The sequence below is a fragment of the Danio aesculapii genome, chromosome 7 (genome assembly GCF_903798145.1).
Source record: "Danio aesculapii chromosome 7, fDanAes4.1, whole genome shotgun sequence".
Classification (NCBI taxonomy): domain Eukaryota; kingdom Metazoa; phylum Chordata; class Actinopteri; order Cypriniformes; family Danionidae; genus Danio; species Danio aesculapii.
In genome coordinates this window covers 11,631,884-11,654,351 of record NC_079441.1, presented here as the reverse complement: position 1 = coordinate 11,654,351, position 22,468 = coordinate 11,631,884, and the positions used below count along the sequence as shown (strand labels likewise).

General features: G+C 36.4%; 1 protein-coding gene across 1 annotated transcript; it reads right to left on the bottom strand.

Annotated features, from left to right (window-relative positions):
• Positions 1 to 1,423: 1,423 nt before the first annotated feature.
• Positions 1,424 to 21,486, bottom strand: rasl12 (RAS-like, family 12). The gene is made up of 5 exons (XM_056461043.1): positions 21,102 to 21,486; positions 17,023 to 17,079; positions 12,759 to 12,832; positions 11,038 to 11,228; positions 1,424 to 5,098 (listed from the first exon to the last, which is right to left on the bottom strand). The coding sequence occupies exons 1-5, from the start codon at positions 21,211 to 21,213 to the stop codon at positions 4,765 to 4,767; spliced, it is 768 nt and encodes a 255-aa protein (XP_056317018.1). The 5' UTR covers positions 21,214 to 21,486; the 3' UTR covers positions 1,424 to 4,764.
• Between the last annotated feature and the right edge of the window lie 982 nt (positions 21,487 to 22,468).

Below are 22,468 nucleotides of genomic sequence, written 5' to 3'. Positions count from 1 at the left end.
TGTGTGTGTATATATATATATATATATATATATATATATATATATATATGCATGGCTACATTGTATAAAATGCTTGTTTATTTATATACATTTATGTATATACATATATACATATATATATATATATATATATATATATATATATATATATATATATATATATATATATATATATATATATATATATATATATATATATATATATATATATATATAAACATATATGTATATATAAACAAGATTTTTTTATGTATATAATATATATAAAATATAAAATAATATGTATAAATATTTTATACTATATAAATTATATGTAAACATATATACTTTTATATATTTTGTATTTTATGTACTTTAATGTGTGTTCATAAATATACACAGTATATATGTATATATTATGTAAATACAAGCCTATCTTAAATGTGATTTAGTGAAGTTTTTTTATAAAGTAATTTCGAGAGGATAACATGCTTATGATTGCTTGCGGCTGGTCCTGCATTATACAATTTATGATTCACCAATCAGACGATTCCTAAGACACTATAAATACCCTAAGTTCCATATAACAGCCATCATCATTTTGAAGAATCCACCTCTACTCCTTTCCTAGATAGGTGGCACAGTGGCCCATTGGTTAGCAATGTTGCCTCACAGCAAGAACGTCACTGGTTCTAAACCTTTCCAAGCCAGCTGACATTTCTGTGCTGAGTTTACACGTTCTCCCCATGCTCACGTGTTTCCCCCGGGTTCCTTCCACAGTCCAAAAACATGCAACTTAAGTTAACTGACATTCAAATCTGCACCATAGATGTGCTCCTAGTATGTAGTTTTCTCTTAAGAGCAATCGCTATCTGTTCATTAGCTACTACAGCAGGGGAGTTCTCGAGATCTACCTGCTCAAAGACCTCTTGCCTTGCAAATGGGAGGGAGCCCCAGGCTCGAGGATCTTAATAGCTCATGGCTCTCTCCTGGGACAGCATGCCAAACAAGCTTTCTAATCAATCATCAGCTAAGTGAGAAATTTGCACAACACCTGTTTGTGGTCTTCATTGGTTGCCAGTGAACAACAACTTTGACCCTCAAACACATTGTAGTAGCTGTAGCTGAGATTGGGAGTTTGGTTTGTGTTGTAACATGTTGAGAAGATGCAGTTTTCTGTGTTGTGAAAGCAAATTCACTTTATATGTTGAAGAAATTCCATAATGGAAATGGCTGATTGGTTTCCAACGCCTAGTGTGAGCTTTAATGGTCCTGTGAAGTGCTCTGAAATGTGATTTTTTTTCGAGCCTGGCGAAGAACAGTTCCAGAAAGCAGGTAAGACAAACAGAAGCCAAAAAATTAAATAAACAAGTGAATAACAGTGTGAGAATGTGGTAAAATCTAAAAACATGGTAAATATCAGGTGAGGGTTTTTGCTTTTCTGGACTGCTTTTGAAAACTGTGGGTTGGGTTTAGGGAAGTGGGTGGGAGGGTCAGTTGGTGCTTTTGAAAACACTATTGATGGGGTTTAGGGAAGGAGGAAGGTGGGTCAGTCGATCGGTCAGTCATTCAGTAAGTCAGTCAGTCAGCGGCCTCAGGTGGATTTACGTGAGAACAGCAGGTGTGAATGGCAATCGCGAGACAAATTTGAGATCTGAAAAAGCGTACACATCGGCCTGGATTCATGAAAACAAAAACTTTGTTTTGGCACTCTCCAGAAATGTATATAGCGGTGCGTTTTCAGAATGAGCCTGGGTTGTCCATTTCAGATTTTGTGAGAAAAGGGCTGATGCTGCAGTGGATATTATGATATTTAATATAATAATTATATTATTTGAACCTCAAATTGATGTAAACCTCTTGTAGAAGACCTCCAAAACAAAATCAAAAATGCTTAAAGGGGTCAAGAACTGGGAAATCAAAATTCCCTTGAAAAAACTGACATCTTGAACTTATTTTAAAAAGGTTTTAATTAGGGCTGCACAATACATCGTAAAAAATGTTATTATAGCTATAATATTGGTATGCAATACATTCATTTTATGTGACAAGCATTTGTGTGTTGCATTCATAGGTTGTCAATATCCAAATCTGACCAATCAGATGGGACTTTACAACAGATTTACTTAAACTAAAAAATACATTTAAACAGACCTTATTATGCCTCTTAGAGGTGGCGCTGAATAAATGTATAATCCGTATATCCTGCATTTTGCATCCTGATGCACACTGGACATGAAGCACTAAAAAACTGGAAACAATGTTTTCTATCAGTGTACGCACATCGGCACCAACATTCAGCATCTATCTGCATCGCTTAGCAATGTATAAAAAACAATGTGTATCCTTGCCCCTCCTATTTTTAAAATAAGAGTCCCACATTTATGGAAAGTTTCATATAAACTTAGATAAACTAAAAAAATAAAGGCAAAATGATCATTGTTGTAATTTGACTAGAAAACATCCAATCAAATGCAGCCTGAGACTGCAATAATCAAGGAACTTTACTGCTGTACCATGACTACAGGAGGCGCAAAGGTATTACACAGCACCTGAAAATAGTCCCCAGTTAGGTAACTAGTTAAGCACTGGCACAGCAGCAAAGTTATTCAATTAGAAATGTAATGTCTGTACTTATAAAGTGCATTTATTATCTATGGCCAAACACCAAAATTGCTTCACAACTATTTGGGTGGGGGGTGGGGGGTGTTTGTCTCTCCACACCACTACCAGTGTGCAGCATCCACTGTCTATCATGCGACGACAGCCACAGGACAACAGAGCCAGTGCGCTCACCACACACCAGCTGTAGGTGGAGTGGCGAGACAGTGATAGGGCCAATTCAGTGGATGGGTATGATTGGGAGGCCATGATGGGTAAGGGATGGGGAATTTGGCCAGGACACCAGCGTTACACCCCTATTCTTTACAAGAAGTGGCATGGGATTTTTAATGACCAGAGAGTCAGGACCTCAGTTAAACGCCTCATCCGAAAGACGGTGCTCACTGACAGTATAGTGTCCCCTTTACTATATTGGGGCATTAGGACTCACACAGACCGCAGGTTGAGCGCCCCCTGCTGCCCCCTCTAACACCACTTCCAACAGCAACCTAGTTTTCCCAAGTGATCTCCTATACAGGTACTAACCAGGCTCAGCCCTGGTAACCTGTATAACCGGTCTTCGGTTGCATAGTGATATGGCTGTGTTAGGCCAGAATGAGAGTATAGTTCCTAGCTATATCAACCTGGAAAGTAGCAAGTTTTTCATTTTCCGTCAGTCTTAGTACATGATACAACTACAGAAGTGTCAAGCTTTAAATAGGAAAATTATCAAAGTCTTTTCTTAAATTTTTTTGAGCGAGATGCTAATGATCTACTTTTATTCAATGATTTATGCTAAGCTAAGCTAAAAGTGCTCCTGCCAGACCCAAAGTTCGGCTGAATGGATTAAAAAATATTAAAACTCAACTGTTCTTGCAAAATGAGCCAAAAATAGTGTTCCTTTAAACGGCACCTATGGTGAAAAATCTACTTTTCAAGCTGTTTGGACAGACATGTGTGTAGGTATAGTGTATAGACCGTCATATTGGGGTGATATAAACACACCCAGTCCTTTTTTTTTCAATTTAACAACATAAAAACAGTGGACCAATTGGAGCGGTTTTCAGAGCGACCGCAAATTGACGTAGGAGTGAGATCCCACCACCCACCAATATTGATTGACAGGCGCGCATCACCATATCATCAGTTTGTTGTTTCACGTCCGCCATTTTCAGCGTGTGAGTCAAAGTAATGTCACCAAAGAAACACCCTTGCTCTATTTTTAGATATAAGGCTCATTGGGCTCAACACAAGATCAACATTCACCACATGATCGCTCTCATCGGCGCCATTGTTTGTAACTTTAGGTGGGTTTGCAAACCTGTGTACTTATCATTGCGTCTTCCTTAAACTTCAGCTGTTTGCATTTCCTGCAGTCACAGAAGCTCCCTGTCATCTCAACTAGGTGCAGCTGCGAACGTGTTGCCTCACGTGCGCGTCCCTCCATTGGAAATAACGAACTTGCCGTAAGCAGGTCGCACACTAGAAGCGCCGCTCGGCGACGTCAGGGGCGCTCAGCCACGTCTCAGGACACTGTTCATATTTCTGCCACGCCACAGAGCGCCATCTGAATAGTTTCATTTTAAATAACATGCGATTGTGCACGTCTGGTGTGCCGTGTCGTGGCTCTGAGCGGCGCATGCGGTGTGTAATGCCCTTTAGTTATAACCTCAGTCAAAGTTAATTCAGTGTGTGTGGTTATTAGTCTCGGTGTACAAGCTCGGAACTTGAAACTAGCACACAGTTGGCTGTAAAACTATACAAAGACACAAATGATTTTGTACTCTCTGCTTGGTCTGTGTCCGAGTTGTACATGTACGGCTGAATGCTGGTCCTCTCACTCATGTTGCTTCTCTCTGTCTGCCAGTCTGCTGCCATACACAAAGCAGGGGAGCTCTTGGCTCCGCCCCCTTGTTACGTTGGGTGGGAAGTCGATACTAATTTTCATATGAAACAACACACCCCTAAAACAGCGAGCTGTGTATACACACCCAAAATGACACTTTATAACACATTATAATAAAACAATCTGAATTGGGTTTTGAACTGAACCTAAACTGGCACACTCAGAAGAGCCATAATATTAATATTAAATCTTAAAAAAGGGGTAAAGTAGGTGCCCTTTAAAACAGCACAATAGGAGTGTTCCCTCCTGCAGATGCTCTTCAGTTTCTCTAGAGGGCGTCAGAAGATCTTGAAGCCCTTGAGGAGTGTCAGCGTCGGGGCTCTGCGTTTGCTCTGAGCTCTGGAGGATTTAACAGTAACCAGCTTTGCAGTAGCCGGTGTGGGAAGCTCTTTATAGCAGGCAGTGAGCGGAGGAGCAGAGCTCAGGCTGATTGCAGACTTGTCTTCGCTGATGAAGAGCGGACGGATGCCCCTCTCCATCTCTCGCCGGACTTCCCGGACCGCTTCATGGAAGATGTGCTGAACTGACAGGAAGTCCAAACAGGCGGAGACTTCAAAGAAAAGGCAGCCGAAGCGCAAAGCCAGAGCTGCACCGTCTGCCTTGCTCACCTGTCTGAGAAACAGAGAGAGAGAGAGAGAGAGAAAGAGAGACATGTTTAACTCTAATTCAGCCAAAAGTATACAAATTCTGTCATCATTTATTCACTCTTCACTTATTCTCAACCCGATTGAGTTTCCTTATTCTGTTGAACACAAAAGAAGATATTTTGAAGAACGTTGTAATCAACATGTTTACAACATGTTTACAACATTCTTCTAAATATCTTCTTTTGTGTTCATCAGAATAAAGATGCTCAACCGGGTTTCCACTGATTTGTATAATTGATTTCTATGGATGTCAGTGGTTACCGGTGTACAGCATTCTTCAAAATATCTTCTCATTTTGATTGTCCTTTTAACACATTTGTTGATTATAATATTTACCGAAACTATATGTTAACCAATTCTCATTAGAGTATTAGTAGACTATTAGTATAGTATATTAGTAGACTACTAATACTAATTCTCGGTATTACTTTATTTTGGTCCCCTTAACGCATTTTGTTGAATTAAAGTTACATTGCATCTACATGCCAACTAATTCTCAATAGATTATAAGTAGACTGTTAGGTTTGGGTTTAGGGTTAGGGTTAGCATGTACTTGCAACATTTCATATAGTCTGTTAAATGTCTGTTGAAGGAGCAGTATCAGCAGATTTTAAGCAGATAGTCTAATAATACTCAAATGAGAAATGATTGACAAGTAGCTGCAATGCAACTTTTAGTCAACAACATGTGCAATAGGGACCATCAAAATAAAGTCTTACCTAATTATGGTGGCTTGAGAAAGCAAACATTCTGTTATACTACATAAACGTATTATTCTTCCGTCTTCTTCTGAGACTAAATTCTGTACGCATCTCCTCCTAGACTGTTCATACTACAACCACCAAACTAACTCCAAGTCTCCAAGCTATACTGAATTAAGTTGCTATATCTTTTCCAACTGATCCGACTTATGGTTTTCCAAAAACTGTCCTAGAAAATTCAGAAACGTCCCATTGACTTAACATTGGACCAAACTTTGTGACCTCATAACTTTCCACCAGACTGTCATACAGACTTAAGACTGGGCTCATTTAACTCAGACTACCAGTCTGCCAATCACTAATGACCTTTCAGCTTACTAACCACACCCTAGTAACCACTTACGGCACCCTAGCAACTGTCCCATTGTAAAAAACTGCCCCTGACTTTCCATTGGACATACTAACAACACACCAATCCATACTAGCAATATACTAATCCATACTAGAAACATGCTAACGACATACTAACATATTAATCATACTAGAAACATGCTAATTCATACTAGAACCATGGTAATTTTTATTAGCAACTGCCTAGCAACCACTCAGAACACCTTAGCAACTGCCTAGCAACACCTTAGTAACCACCTGGAACACCCTATCAACTGCCTAGCAACCACTCAGAACACCTTAGCAATGGCCTAAAATCACCTTAGCAACCACATAGAAAACCTTAGCAACTGCCCAGCAATGCCATAGAAACCACTCAGAAGACCTTAGCAACCACCTAGCAACCACTCAGAACACCGTAGGAACCACCTAGCAACACCGTAGTAATGACCTAGACCTCCTTTGCAATCACCTAGCAACACCTTAGCAACCAATCAGAACCCCGTAGCAACTGCCTAGCAACACCTTAGCAACCACTTAGAACACCCTAGCAACCGCCTAGCAACACCTTAGCAACCACCAAGAACACTCTCGCAACACCTTAGCAACCACCCATAACACCATAGCAACTGCCTAGCAACACCTTAGCAACCACTTAAAACACCCTAGCAACCACCTAGCAACGCCTTAGCAACCACCTAGCAACGCTTTAGCAACCGCCTAGCAACGCCTTAGCAACCACTCAGAACACCATAGCAACTGCCTAGCAACCACTCAGAACACCCTAGCAACCGCCTAGCAACATCTTAGCAACCACCTAGCAATGCCATAGCAACCGCTTAGCAACCACTCAGAACACCCTAGCAACACCTTAGCGACCACCTAGAGCACCCTAGCAACGCCATAACAAACAGTCAAAACACCCTAGCAACCACCAAGCAACACCTTAGCAACGACTCAGAACACCCTAGCAACCATCTAGCAAGAAACATGCCAATCCATACTAGAAACATGCTAACCTATGTAGTTCTCGATCTATGCCAACTGCTTCAAACTTCTCAAAATCTACTTAAATTATTTAATTTTAAAGCTTCTTCAAACTTTCAGACAAGGTTTTCTTAAGACACCATGAAGTTTGTCTATGAACTTGACTTTTTTTTATAGTTCTCTATACTATACTAATGGAGCATTAGTGAGGTTAGAGTTAGAGTAAGTTGACATGTACTTGCAAAGTTGCTTATAGTCAGTTGTATGTCTATTGGTGGAGCAACATCAGCAGATAATAAGCAGAGAGTCTACTAACACTGTAATGAGAATTAAGTGGCATGTAGTTGCAATATAATTTAGTTTTAATTTAACAAAATGTGCCCATCATGTGACCATCAAAATAAAGCAATGCCAAATATATTAGGCTAACTATCCTTATAAATGCGTGCATTATGAAAGCATGATTAGATAAATTGGACCTATTTAGTGAACATCAAAAATATATTGCGAAAAATACACAGAATATGAGGTCTTACAATGTAAATAAATCGACCAAAAATGAAGAGTTCCGATTCAAAAAAGTGCCATCTGACATTTTACTCGTCCTCCAATGTTTATGATCAGTTATTTCACATTAAAAGCAATGAAAATAATATATTCTTTGCCATACAAGTGAAATTACTGAAACTACACAGAGAAAAATACAAATATTCGAAGAAAATGTCAGATGGCACTTTCTGGAGGTTTTTGCATTCTACAAACAGTAATTAAAAGCTCAATTAAACCAGTAAATTAGTTGATAATATCAGGAAATAATTAATGTGATAAACACCGGTAAAGGAACAATTACACTATTGAAGTTATAAGGTCTTTATAAGGTTAATTAATAAACATCCTTTTAAAAATGGCACCAATTTTCAAATGTTTAAGGATCAGTAGTGGAAGTTAAGAAAATACTTATTTAATTGATCAAGCAATGATAGAGAGGTTACAAAATATGTCAATTTTTTAACTAAACGCTGGGAGAAAAACATCTCTTTTCATATTTTCCTCTAAAATATTAAGCACAGCTGTTTTCCATGATAAGAAATATTTCTGAAGCAGCAAATCAAATCACAATGATTTCTTAAGGATCATGTGACACTGAAAGCTAGAACAATAATGCTTCAAATTCAGCTTCACATTAAACAAATGAATACCGTGAAATAGAAAACATGTATTATAAGCTAATATTTGCTTAAGATCCTGTACAATAAGGAACCATTAGTTAATTTTTATATTATGTATTTTCTAACATGACCAAACAACCTACAATACATTTATTAAAGTACTTAATCATCATTGTTAACCTATAATGAAAATAAAGTCATTCGTTGTTAGTTCACATTAACTCACAGTCCATTAACTAATGAATTTGGATTTTAATAATGCGCTATAGTTAATGTTAAACTATGATTAATAAATGCTCGTTCATACTTAGTACGCGTCAGTAAATACACTACATGACAAAAGTTTTGTCGATCCCAGTTGTAAGAGCAACAAATAATAACTTGACTTCTAGTTGATCATTTGGAAAAGTGGCAGAAGGTCGATTTTTTTTTAATGAAACATCTGTTGAACTGCATCCCAATCATCACAAATACTGTAGAAGACCTAAACCGCATGGACCCAAGATTCTCACAGAAATCAGTCAACTTTGGTAAAGGAAAAATCATGGTTTGGGGTTACATTGAGTATGGGGGCATGCGAGAGATCTGCAGAGTGGATGGCAACATCAACAGCCTGAGCTATCAAGACATTTGTGCTGCCCATTACATTATAAACCACAGGAGAGGGTAAATTCACCAGCAGGATAGCGCTCCTTCTCATACTTCAGTCTCCACATCAAAGTTCCTGAAAGCAAAGAAGGTCAAGGGGCTCCGGGATTGGCCAGCCCAGTCACCAGACATGAACAATATTGAGCATGTCTGGGGTAAGATGGAGGAGGAGGCATTGAAGATGAATCCAAAGACTCCTGATGAACTCTGGGAGTCCTGCAAGAACGCTTTCTTTGCCATTCCAGATGACTTTATTAATGAGTGATTTGAGTCATTGCAGAGATGTATGGATGCAGTCCTCCAAGCTCATGGGAGTCATACACAATATTAACTCTTTTTCAACTGCACCATGACTTTATATTCTATACTGGACATTATTTCTGTTAAGTGGCAAGACTTCTGTCTAATTAAATCATTCAAAATAAAGGCATGATCATATTTTATTTTGGTAAAATAAGTGTAATCTAGAGGCTTTTGCCTTTCATATAAACCACCTCTGATACCAAATAATCAAAGTCAAGTTATTATTTGTTGTTCCTAAAACTTGGAGAGAGAACAAGACATTTGTGAGGTGGTGTATAGCAGAGCAGCTAAAAAAATGCATATAAACTGGAGAGGAGCAGTAAAATAATAGCAAATGAACCAGTTACATAAATAGCTAGATTAGATGAAGTCCAGCTGTTACTGTAAGTGTGATAAATCATAAATCACGCACTGTGTTTGCACAATAAACGGAGAATATAAAAGCAATAAGCGGTCATTTCCCGGAGCAATCGAATCCTTACTTAAACACTTTAGGATCATAATAGACGAAAACCTAAATAATCTGTGATGGTACGAGATGCATTTGTTGTAATTACAGCTAGTCGCGGGTCATTTGTTTTTGTTCCAGTCAAACAGACAGAAGGACTTTCATTCAACTATGTAAATGCACTATTTCCTGGTATGCTCGGTTGGTGTTTGGACTAACACCCGCTCTGAAACAGGAAATTTGACGCTTTTAAGAGGTCACATTTTTAAAGCTCATGTTTTTGTGTGTTGGATATACTAGGATACTATGCTTAGAAGTGCCTCATTCACACAGAATGTCTGTGAATTGGTGGCTCAGTGGTTAGCACTGTCACCTCACAGCAAGAAGGTCACTGGTTGGAGTACTGGCTGGGTCAGTTGGCATTTCTGTGTGGAGTTTGCATGTTCTCACTGTGTTAAAGTGGGTTTCCTCCGGGTGCCCCGGTTTCCCCCACAGTCCAAAGACATGGGCTATAGGTGAATTGCCTAGTAGCTCATCGCGTATGTCGATGGACTTGGAATGTGAAGTTGAGTTGACTGCGCAACAGGGTTTGAGTCCGGCAGACAACAGTTCCAGAAACCAAGTAAAACAAAAGTGAAAAAAACAACAACAACAACAACAACAGGCTGAAAATGTAGTGAAATCACGCAGCCACGACGGCTTTTCTTTTTCTAGATTGCTTTTGAAAACACTATCGGTTGGGTTTAGGGACGGGGTGAGTGGGTCAGTCAGATGACAGCAATCTGGCCTGGTTAGCTGAACTGTATATGGCACCCTCTGGTGGATTTACGTGAGAAGAGGGTGCGCTAGAGGAATTTGAGATCATCAAAAAGTGTACACAGCGGCCTCTGGTGGATTTGCAAAAACAAAAACTGCGAGCAGACGTAGCTCCGGTCACGTATTTCGCTGTCCCCAGAAATGTAGACCTGGGTAAATATTCGCAAATGAGCCCGGGCTGCATATATATAAATAATTTTGTTGAAATTAATCATCAGAAATTCTAGTTTAATTGCTGTATCCGTATAAAAATCCAACACATTTGCATAACTCTAATTCTTATTAAAATGTAAAGTTGGAAAGATGTATTTTGCACAGCTTGAGAAATAGGAAAAAAATGTAGATCAAGAATCATTCTGGAATGAATCGTGACAGAATCAGAATCGGATCGGGAAGTTGCTAAATATTCCCCACCCCTACTAGAAAGTGTTGTTTTATTCACCTGTATCTCTCCATGTCCACTTTGTTGCCTAGAAGGATGACAGGAGCTTCCGGCTGCAGGCCTTTGGAGTAAAGGCTCACAGTCTCTAAATACTGCTGACAGACCTCGAAGCTCCTCCTGTTGTCAATGCTGTAGACGATGATGAAGGCATTGGCCCAGCCTAAATAGCGCTCACAGTTCACCGGTCCATCCTGATATAAATAAAGACACATCTGTTTGCATTCTGTTGAGCTGATAGGGTTATGCAACAAACTTTCTGAATGAGAAAGTTAATTAAGACCATTAAGAAAGTGTTGTAAATATACAACCCCAAATCAGAAAAAGTAGACAATAAAAAACAACAAACATTTTTTCAAGAGTTCACACTTAGATTTTGTTTGACAACTGTTAGCAGGTTTGGCATGCTGTCCCGGGAGAGAACCCTGAGCTTGGAGATAGTTGAGCCCAGGGCTCCCACCTGGTCCATAGAGCATGTAAGGGGAGTACGAGATCAGGTGGTTCTCGAGAGCTCCCCGTGGTAAAGGAGGAAAGCAGGAGAAGGGGTGAATGGGGGGTTTCTTAGGAAAACGAAGATAAGAGAGTAGTACTAGCTAGGCTACTTATAGTGCATTGGCATTAATCTGATTGGCTAACTAATGAATGTAGATGGGTGGCCAGCTGCAGTTAACCATATCACGTGCTCCTCTTGAAATTAGTTTGTGAAACTTCACTTAATGTGTTCCTCGTGATTTATTTTACGTATTAACACTTATTCTAATTTTGGTTCTTGCAACACATTTAAAAAAAGTTGGAACAGTTAAGCATTTACCACTTTGTAATGTTGCCATTCCTTTTCACAACACTTAAAAGACATTTAGAGACTGAAGACACCAAGTGCTAAAGTGTTTCAGGTGTAATTTTGTCCCATTCTTCCTACAAACAAGTCTTAAAGTGGGCAACAGTACGGGGTATTCATTGTCACATTTTGTGCTTCAAAAAGTGCCTTACATTCTCTATTGGAGACAGGTCGGGACTGCAGACAGGCCAGTCAAGTACCTGTATCCCCTTTCTCTGCAGCCAGGACTTTGTTTGTGGTTCCACACCATTCATTCATGTTGTCCCAACACAAACTGATTAAGGTAATTTAACAAATTTAAGTGGATTTAACATAAACCAATTAAGTTTCCCCTAAGCAATCTCCGGAATTGTGTTGCTTCAGCTCATTTCAAACAAGTAGTTTGAACAAATAGCAAAAATCGTTTTTCTTTTTTTGAGTGTATTATGAGGAGGTCAATCTGGTGCAAACATCAAGAGTCAATCAAAGTGAGGGAAAATATTTGGTTTCACTTTATATTAGGTGGATTTAAGTACTTTGAACTTGCATCAAAATATAAATGCAATGTACTTATTGAGTTTATAACGTATTGCAGAAGACTTCTGGTGCTCTTGAGGTGGGATACGGATAGGGTTAAAGAAAAGTTTGGTGGTATGGGTAGGTTTAAGGATGGGTTAATGTGTAAGGGATGGGCAACAATGTAATTAAACATGTTAATTAATCACAGATGTAATCACATGAAGGTATTAAATCAATCATAAGTACAATGTAAAAACATTTATTTACACAGTAAGTACCTGTACATTGTAGCAAATGATTAATTTCAGTATAAGTGCATAATAAGGTCACCTAAAATAGAGTGGGATCAAATATTTTAATCTCCAAAGAGACAAATAGGAAACATTACCTGATCCGCCGTGTCCATCACTTTCACTAAAACTGGCTGCTGGTCCACGACTTCTTCAGAAGAGTAAGTGTCTTCTGAAAATTGAATATGTATTGTATTTATGGTGTTTTAATTACAAAAATTAACCCAAAAGAACTGTTTTTCACTGAAGCAGTAATGATTTTTGCAGCAGATAAAATGTACTGCGTTTTGTCAGTACGACTTTACAATAAAGGGTCTATTAGATAATACTAACTAATAGATTTACAAACATAAAAAAAACAACGAACAATCCATTTATTACAGTGTTTGTTCTGAAAATACAGTTTTTCATTGTTAGTTCATGTTAACTCAAGGTGCATTAATGTTAACAAGCATGAATTTGGATGTTAATAATGCAATATTATATGCTGGACTATAAGTTATAACAGGCGTACAAGTATTGTTCATAATCCATGTCAGTAAATATATCAACTAATCAAACCTTACTGTAAAGTGTGACTATTTTGTCTTAGTTCTTTTAATTATGGAGTTTTTCACAAATGTATAGTTTTGCCATGCTTGTGCATTTTATTGTAGTATTGTATTATTATTATAACCTTTAATTATTCCATTATTGAATTGCATTTGAACAAGTTGTAAATGTGATAAAACCAGGGTTACCAGGTATAAAAAGCAAACCCAATTATTACAAACATTAAATATGGCAGCAATTACAGCCTCAACTCTTCTTGAATATGATGCCACAAGCTTGGCACACCTGTCTTTGGGAATTTTTGCCTATTCCTCTTTGCAGTACCTCTTAAGCCCTATCAGGTTGGATGGGAAGTGACGGTGTACAGCCATTTTCAGATCTCTCCAGAGATGTTCAATAGGATTTAGCTCTGGGCTCTGGCTAGGCCACTCAAGGACATCCACAGAGTTGATAGCCACTTCATTGATATTTTGACGATGTGCTTTGGGTCATTGTCCTGCTGGAAGATAAACCATTGCCCCAGTCTGAGGTCAAGAGTACTCTGAAGCAGGTTTTCATTCAGGATGTCTCTGTACATTGCTGCATTCATCTTTTTCTCTATTCTGACTAGTCTTCCAGTTCCTGCTGCTGAAAAACATCCCCACAGCATGATGCTGCCACCACCATGCTTCACTGTAGGGATGGTATTAGCCTGGTGATGAGCGGTGCCTGGTTTTCTCCAAACGTAACGCCTGGCATTCACTCCAAAGAGTTCAATTTTAGTCTCATCAGACCAGAGAATTTTGTTTCTTATGGTCTGAGAGTCCTTCAGATGCCTTTTGGCAGATTCCAGGTGGGGAGTAGCTTCCGTCTGGCCACTCAGGCATACAGGCCTGATCGGTGGATTGCTGCACAGATGGTTGTCCTTCTGTAAAGTTCTCCTCTCTCCACAGAAGAACGTTGGAGCTCAGACAGAGTGACCATCGGGTTATTGATCACCTCCCTGACTAACACTCTTCTCCCCCGATCACTCAGCTTAGATGGCCAGCCAGCTCTAGGAAGAGTCTTGGTGGTTTTAAACCTTCCACTTACGGATGATGGAGGCCACTGTGCTCATTGGAACTTTCAGAGCAGCAGAAATTTTTCTGTAACCTTCCCCAGCCGTGTGCCTCGAGATAATCCTGTGTGGGAGGTCTACAGACAATTCCTTTGTCTTCATGCTTGGTTTGTGCTTTAACTTTCTTCTTTGGCTCTCGGCGAAGGTGGTCGCACTTTTTTCCTCTCCGTCCAATATCTCTCCTTGCTAGCTCCTCTTGTCTTCGTCTTATTCTATCTCTGAGGCTCTCCATGCCCTGCTATCCAAACGAATAAGGAATTATGGATTTGATCAACTGGTCTCTGAATGCGATTTACACCATCTTCTCGACAAGAAGTTTGGGACTCGGGAGAGTGCATTTGTCCTGCAGGGACGTTTGCAGCTGGACACGTGATGGACGGGTGGGAGAAGTGGCGTGTCCTGTGCCTGGCTGCTCTGTCTCTGGAGGATATTGGAGATATTTACCTATTCTGAACTTTGATAACAGGGTTTCTGCTGATGGGCTTATGCGGGGCCCTGGGGTATCGACGACTGATGAGCAGTCGGTGCTGCTAAAAACCCCACCAGGCTGGCAGGCTTGATTGAAACGCATATGGGTAGGGTCGCAAATGCTCAGACTATGGTCCTAGATTACAAATTTGAAAACATCGGGGTGAAACTAGCGGCTCTGCAAGAACATTTGGCCAGATCTGGAGACGAGTGATGGACATTAAATATCTGTGAAATTGGCAGATACTGACCTAAAGTTGAAGTACTATTTCTAATCTTTCGGCGCCCTATGTTTTCCTGCCAGACGTCCTTGGCTGGAGAAAAACAACTTCTCCCAAATAGCAAGATAAGGAGACGCTCTGAAATTCCTGCTCCCTGTCAAGGACACCTGTTGGACTCTACAGACTTACACGCACACATACATACACAGCTACAGACAGACAATCACTACCTATCCCCTCATACCACGCCTTCGTGTGCTTTCACTCACTGGAGGGGGTCTGCGACCAGCGCCCCATGGCTGCAGGACCAGATGGCTGCCTGCCCTCATCGGACTATATCCACACCCCCTGTTCCCATCCCCTGTGGCAATGTTGTGTCTTGTCTTTGTGTTTATGTGCTGATTGCTGGGCTTTTTTCATTATACGAAAATTATTTCATTATTACTTCATTATACGAAAGTTTATGTGACAAATAAAGGCCTGATTTGATTTGATTTGACATGCACTGTTAACCCTGGGACCTTATATAGACAGGTGTATGCCTTTTCAAATCATGTCCAATCAACTGGATTTACCACAGGTGAACTCCAATTAAGCTGCTGAAACATCTCAATAATGATCAGTGGAAACAGAATGTACCTGCGCTTAATTTAGAGCTTCACAGCAAAGGCTGTGATTACTTCTGTCCATGTGATTTTTCAGGTCTCTCTCTCTCTCTCTCTCTCTCTCTATATATATATATATATATATATATATATATATATATATATATATATATATATATATATATATATATATATATATATATATATATATATATATATATAATGCACATACATAAATAAAACACAATAATACAATTTTTTACAGTACATATATTTTTATATAGAAATAAAAAGAAACATTTTCTCAAATATGTACATGCATGTGTGTATTAATGTATACATAATAAATATACACAGTATACAAACATATCTTATATGCAAAAGAAACTTTCATTTTGGAATGCAATTAATGAAGATTAAGCACAAAAAATCATTATTTTATTACTTTTTTCTTTTTTATTATTATTTTTTTTATTATTATTAGCTAATTATTATTAGCTAATTGCGAACATTGTAATATTATATATAATATATATATATATATATATATATAATATATATATATATATATATATATATATATATATATATTATAATAGCTAATTGATTAATCATTAATCATAAACATTTATCATTGTTCTTCTGTTTATCTTAATTAAAAAAAAATAAACCTGAAATGAAAAAATGAACTAAAAAAATAACAAAAATACAACAAAAGTACTTTACCATACTAAAATAATAAACATTCTATACTATACTAATACTATACTAAAGACCCAAACAAAAACTTTATACATTTTTCTAAAATATCAATAAATCTTATAATAGCACCTTAATAATATAACCATAGATACAACAACAAAAGACACATTTTAAGTAAAAAACATGGATATTGTGCAATTGGAAAAGACTTAAAACAAAGGTTTCAAGTGGTTTGGCAAAGCCTGCGAGTCCTAAAATGTCAAACTTGTCATTTTAAATGCATAAAAGCTGTCAGTATAAGCCTTAACTTTTCATCTTTTGCCAAAGAGAGTGGCATGGAAATGAGAATGAGGCTTTACAAGGACATTTATGTCTCTATGTTAAACTCTTTTAAGGTTTAAAGTGATTCATCTGACATTTGTTATAGTCATTATATTGAACTGTAGTGCACAGCACTGGAGTTAGTAATGTAAATAATAATCTGTATGATTTAATTTCAAGTATGTTTTGTGTTATAAGACAAGAACCAATCTCACTAAAAACATGGAGGAAGACAAAATTATTTACTGGATTCAAGAGTTCAGTCACTCATTGAATGATTTCTACCTTCTACCTGTTTTACCATATTTGTTATCATATATATTATATTATATATATTATATTATATTATATATATTATATCATATATATTATTCATCATAAAAGTTGAGAAACTCACCGAGGTTGGGGTCATATTCACTGATGAAGCGCTTGGTGAGGAATTTGACAGTAAGTGCTGCGGGGACAGACAAACTTCCTGTAAGTCTCTGAGTTCAGAAATATTTCTGGATTACATAAAAGAAAATCCCAAGAGGATGATGAGAAATCTTTTGCATCTTTTGTCAAATGGCCCTTTAACCGGCACCATAACTGACCTTTTTCTGACCAATGGTTAACTTTACAACAACAACAACAACAACAACAACAGCAAAAACAACAAAAATATCTAAGAATGGTGTCGGGAACACAATTTAACTGGGGTGCGTTTCCCAAACAACGACATAACTCTAATGGCTGAACTATCATAGTACGATGTATCATTTGAGAAATGAACGATGAAACGATCCATCGTTTGAACCACATTAGTTATGGTTATAACGTAAAACCTCCATAATGACCCTCTAAACGGGGCGGAGTATCAACTCTTTAAAGAAAATGCCCATAACTTTTTGTATAACGTTATATTATTTTACACACACGCACTTAAAAAAAATTCAATATTAGTTTTGGTAAAAACATGCACTCATTACAAACCACTTAGCTAACACATATTCTAATCTCATATATAAATTGTTAATGGTTGTAATTTACAGTAAGCGTAAATTCAGCTTTTAAATAACAGGTCACCTTTAGCTTTCGTCATGAGCCACGGCTGCGTTCAAAATGGCATCAATGTTTTCAAAGTGCACTGTGAAGGGAGCGCAATTGTCAATATGAAGATCGCTAAAACTTAACTGTAAAAATACTTTGAAAGCAAATCACACTTAAGAGTGATGACTAATATATATATATATATATATATATATATATATATATATATATATATATATATTTATATATATATATATATATATTTTTTTTTTTTTTAATTATTTTTTTTTTTCAAATCATTCCAAGTTTAAATGTTAGATTGTTCTAAATGAATAGGGCATAGGGAGGATAACTGCGAATAGAACACAGCCAAAAACAACGTCTCTAACTACAGCTCCAGAGGTGCAGTGGCAAGCATAAAAGTTTGCTACGCATTTTGCGAATGTTCGATGGACTGATGGATTTGATTTGGGTAAAGCCAAAGCAACGAACTATGTTTGTAATGACGAAACTTGCGACTTTAGTTGACTAGCGATGGTTTTGGGAAACACACCCCTGGTAAGTAAATGGTACAAAAAAAATAAATAAACAGAGAGAAGTGAAAAAGTTAAAATACTTATATGTAGGCCTGTTGCGATACCTATTTTTTGTTGTGCGACATATTGCACCAAAATATGTTGCGACAAACAATATTATTGTCATTTTAAGACCATTTTATGCCACTCATTATATAATGCCAGAATGACAATATAATATCAGCACAATGCAAGTACACTCTTCCAAAGAACACCTTATATTTTATTCTTAAGAACATTTCATTTAATTATAGTCATGTTAACAGTTTAATAATTAGAGATTGAAATCAGAATGTGAAAGTGCATATCCTAAATAATATTAATAAATGTTTACAAAAAAAGTGCAAGGTAATAAGTAACAGAGGCTGCGATATCTGCTACCAGATCTATTTTCAGTTGTCAGACACATGAAAATATACTATAGTAATTTATAGTAAATACTATAGTGTTTTTTTAAACACACTGACAGTGACACCTCCAATAGAGATGTTGCACAATCAGCTAAAGTGTTGCTAGAATTGGTTTTTATGTATCAGCGATATATATATATATATATATATATTGCATCACCAAAAATGATTGAGGTCATGTTTATGTGTTGGGCGATAATTCGATATATTAATTATTGTGACAGGACTACATACAGTTGAAGTCAGAATTATTAGCCCCCTTTAAATTTTTTTCTTTTTTAAATATTTCCCAAATGATGTTAAACAAAGCAAGGACATTTCCACAGTATGTCTGATAATATTTTTTCTTCTGGAGAAAGTCTTATTTGTTTTATTTAAGCTAGAATAAAAGCAGTTTTGAATTTTTTGAAAACCATTTTATGGTCAAGATTATTAGCCCCTTTAAGCAAAGATAAAATAAATCAGTTATTAGAAATTAGTTTTTAAACTAATATGATTAGAAATGTGTTGAAAAAAATTTCTCTGTTAAACAGAAATTGAGGAAAAACACAAACAGGGGGGCTAATAATTCAGGAGGGCTAATAAATCTGACTTCAACTGTATATGGGTCAAAGACGTCATGTCTCATTTTGGTGTTTACATCTGATTAAATTGACAAAAGTGAACACAAAGAAAACATGCAAACAAAACAAACAAAATATATTATATTATATTATATTATATTATATTATATTATATTATATTATATTATATTATATTATATTATATTATATTATATTATGGTTCATTCGGCTGTGGCAGCCAATGAAAATTCAGGAATTAACCCGAAGGATAGTAAGTGAGTGAGTATATTATATTTTGAATAAGTATTGATACTAAATTCTACAACATTTTAAATGATTGAAAACTGGGAAAATAGAGTAACCTAGTGGTTTTAAAGATAAAGAATAAAGACTAAAAATTAAGAATTATCGAGCATTTGGTGGCTGCACTGGCTGCACCAAAAATGACAACAAATAGTTATTTTTCTAAATAGGCCTGTCACAATATTTGTCACAATAATTTTTTGGTGATGCAAAATATATATCGCCCATACATAAAAACCAATTCTAGCAACACTAGCTGATGTGCAACATCTCTATTGCACGTGTCAGTATGGTTAAAAAACACTACAGTATTTACTATTAATGACTATAATATATTTTCATGTGAGTGTTTGACAACTGAAAGTTGATCTGGTAGCAGATATTGCAGCCTCTGTTACTTTTTACCTTGCACTTTTTTGTTAACATTTATTAATATTGATTTAGGATATGCACTTTCACATTCTGATTTCAATGCCTAATTATTAAACTGTTAACATGACTATAATTAAATGAAATAGTCTTAAGAATAAAAGATTGTTCTTTGGAAGAGTGTACTTGCATTGTGCTGATATTATATTGTCATTCTGGCAATATATAATGAGTGGCATAAAATGGTCTTAAAATGACAATAATATTGTTTATCTCAATATATTTTGGAGCAATATATTGTACAATAAAAAAGATATATCGTGACAGACTTATAGATAAATATACCTGATACTACATATTGCTATATAAACTATTATTCCGCTGAATGAGACTTTAATGCTTGTAAATTATAGCAAAACAATGTAGGAAAATAATCATATTTGGCTTTAAAAACCCTAAATGAAATTAAACAAAACATTACAAATCTAAGAAGTATACATTTACTAATTGTGTTATTGTTTTGATGTTTTAAACCTCATTTCGTCGTTTGATCCATATTGAAGTTAAAATTATTAGCCCTCCTGTATACTTAATTTTCTTTTTCAAGTATTTCCCAAATCATGTTTAACAAAGCAAGGAATTTTGCACAGTATTTCCCATAGTTTTTTCTTCTGGAGAAAGTCTGATTTGTTTTATTCCGGCTAGAATAAAAACTGTTTTTTTCTAATTCTTTAAAAAAAACATTTAAGGTCAATATTATTAGCCCCACCAACATATATTTGTGTTATAGTCTACAGAACAAACCATCGTTATACAATGATTTGCTTATAATACCCTAAAAACTTGTCTAATTAACCTAGTTAAGCCTTTGCATTGCACTTTAAACTGAATACTAGATTCTTCAAAAATATCTATTAAAATATTATGTACTGTCATCATGGCAAAGATAAAAGAAATCAAATATTAGAAATGTGTTGAAAAAACTTATTTATGTTAAACAAAAAATGGGGAAAAATATTCAGTGGGGCTAATAATTCAAGAGGGCTAATAATTCTGACTTCAACTGTATATAAAACGCTTATTTTGAAGTTACTTTGCAATGACGACGTGTAGCCTAGGCTATAATATATGTAGCCTAAAGATTTCAGCCTGGTACAATGAAAACGATGTTTGTTGTTGTAAACACGCCATGAAAATAGAGTATATTCATAAAAGCGTTATTCATACCTGACTTTCCAGAGCCCATCGCTCCTAAAATCACAATGTTCACCTCTGAGGGCTCGTGCTCGGGAACTGTGACGATATTGCAAGTTCTTGCTTTCCCGAACATTAGAGACATCCTGAAGACTGGTTAGATGATTAGCATGAGGAAGCAGATCCGAATTAAACAGCCCGTTTTAGTCTCTGAGTTCATACCTGCTGATGCTGATTTCTCACCGAAACGCGATCTCTACAAAACGGCTGGAGCGCGTTAATGTACTCGTAATCCACATCTCCACAACTATCCAAGTATCGAATTCACGCAAAAGACGTTTGTTTTACACTGCTTTATTATTTCTTTTCTTTCTTTCTTATTACAAGTGGACTCCTGGCTTATGAGGATGTTGCGGGATGGAAATGAGGAGTGAAATGTTGGGATATTTTGGTTCGGTGGGTTGGAGCACATGATAAAATGTGGGTCCGCCTCCCACGTACTTCAAATCTCACACTGTAAACGTTTTAAAAATCATAGTCAATCACCTTTAAATGAGGAGATTTTCGGTTGAGCTTTTCTTCCCGCGCATTTTCCTCAGCGACGTTTTAAACAAAATACTAAAGCTTTATAAAGTGTTATATTGGCTAGATCTTGGCTATTTTGTAGCCTATTCATCCAATTTAGAGTTAGTTTTTCTTTAGCATTTCTAAATAACAATATTAGCCTACAGGTAAAAACTCAAGAGTCAAAACAAAAGTATAACTGAAAATCCAAATAGCTTTACTAATAATTAAAAAAAAAAAAAACCAAAACAAAGCAAAATGGAAGACATTAACAAGAAGCCAAATACAGATTTGTGATCATTTACTAGCTTTTACATTTTTATAGCTTTAAGAGACTTCATCCTTTGCTTCCTTTTCCTAAAAAATATTAATAAATATAAGAGTTTGGATTTTGAAAGACTGTTTTGTTTATAAACATTATAAAGGTTTTTTTAATTTAAAAAAATCAATTGAAGATCCTAAAATTGACAATTGTAACTGCTTTTATCGTCATTTTCAAGGTAACAAATGTATTTTTCGTTTGTGCACAAGTGACAATTGTTCAAATTATTTTCTTGCATCATAAACTGTCACGTGATAAAGTGACAAGCAAAGATACCACTTGACATTTCTTTGTCTAGTTTTGTAAATAAACGCAGGGCGATCGAAATTTTGATTCTCAAGAAGTTTACCTGGTGAAATGTGTAATAATGAGACATTCGCTGCATCCAAATTATCATAGGTTATGGTGCTAAATTTGGATTGAAATTTGTACTTCACTTCCTCTCACAAATCCTCTGCTGAGGTCTCATGAAAAGGTAAAGTGAACACCAGAACAATAAGTCATCTTGGAACTT

What these genes read in the sequence shown, in the direction of transcription:
- rasl12 (XM_056461043.1), bottom strand. Translation starts at nt 21,213, where the DNA reads ATGTCTCTAATGTTCGGGAAAGCAAGAACTTGCAATATCGTCACAGTT. An exon ending in GATGGGCTCTGGAAAGTCAG is followed by an intron (nt 17,080 to 21,101) that starts GTATGAATAACG and finishes CTGTCCCCGCAG; the next exon opens with CACTTACTGTCAAATTCCTC. An exon ending in TGATGGACACGGCGGATCAG is followed by an intron (nt 11,229 to 12,758) that starts GTAATGTTTCCT and finishes TATTTATATCAG; the next exon opens with GATGGACCGGTGAACTGTGA.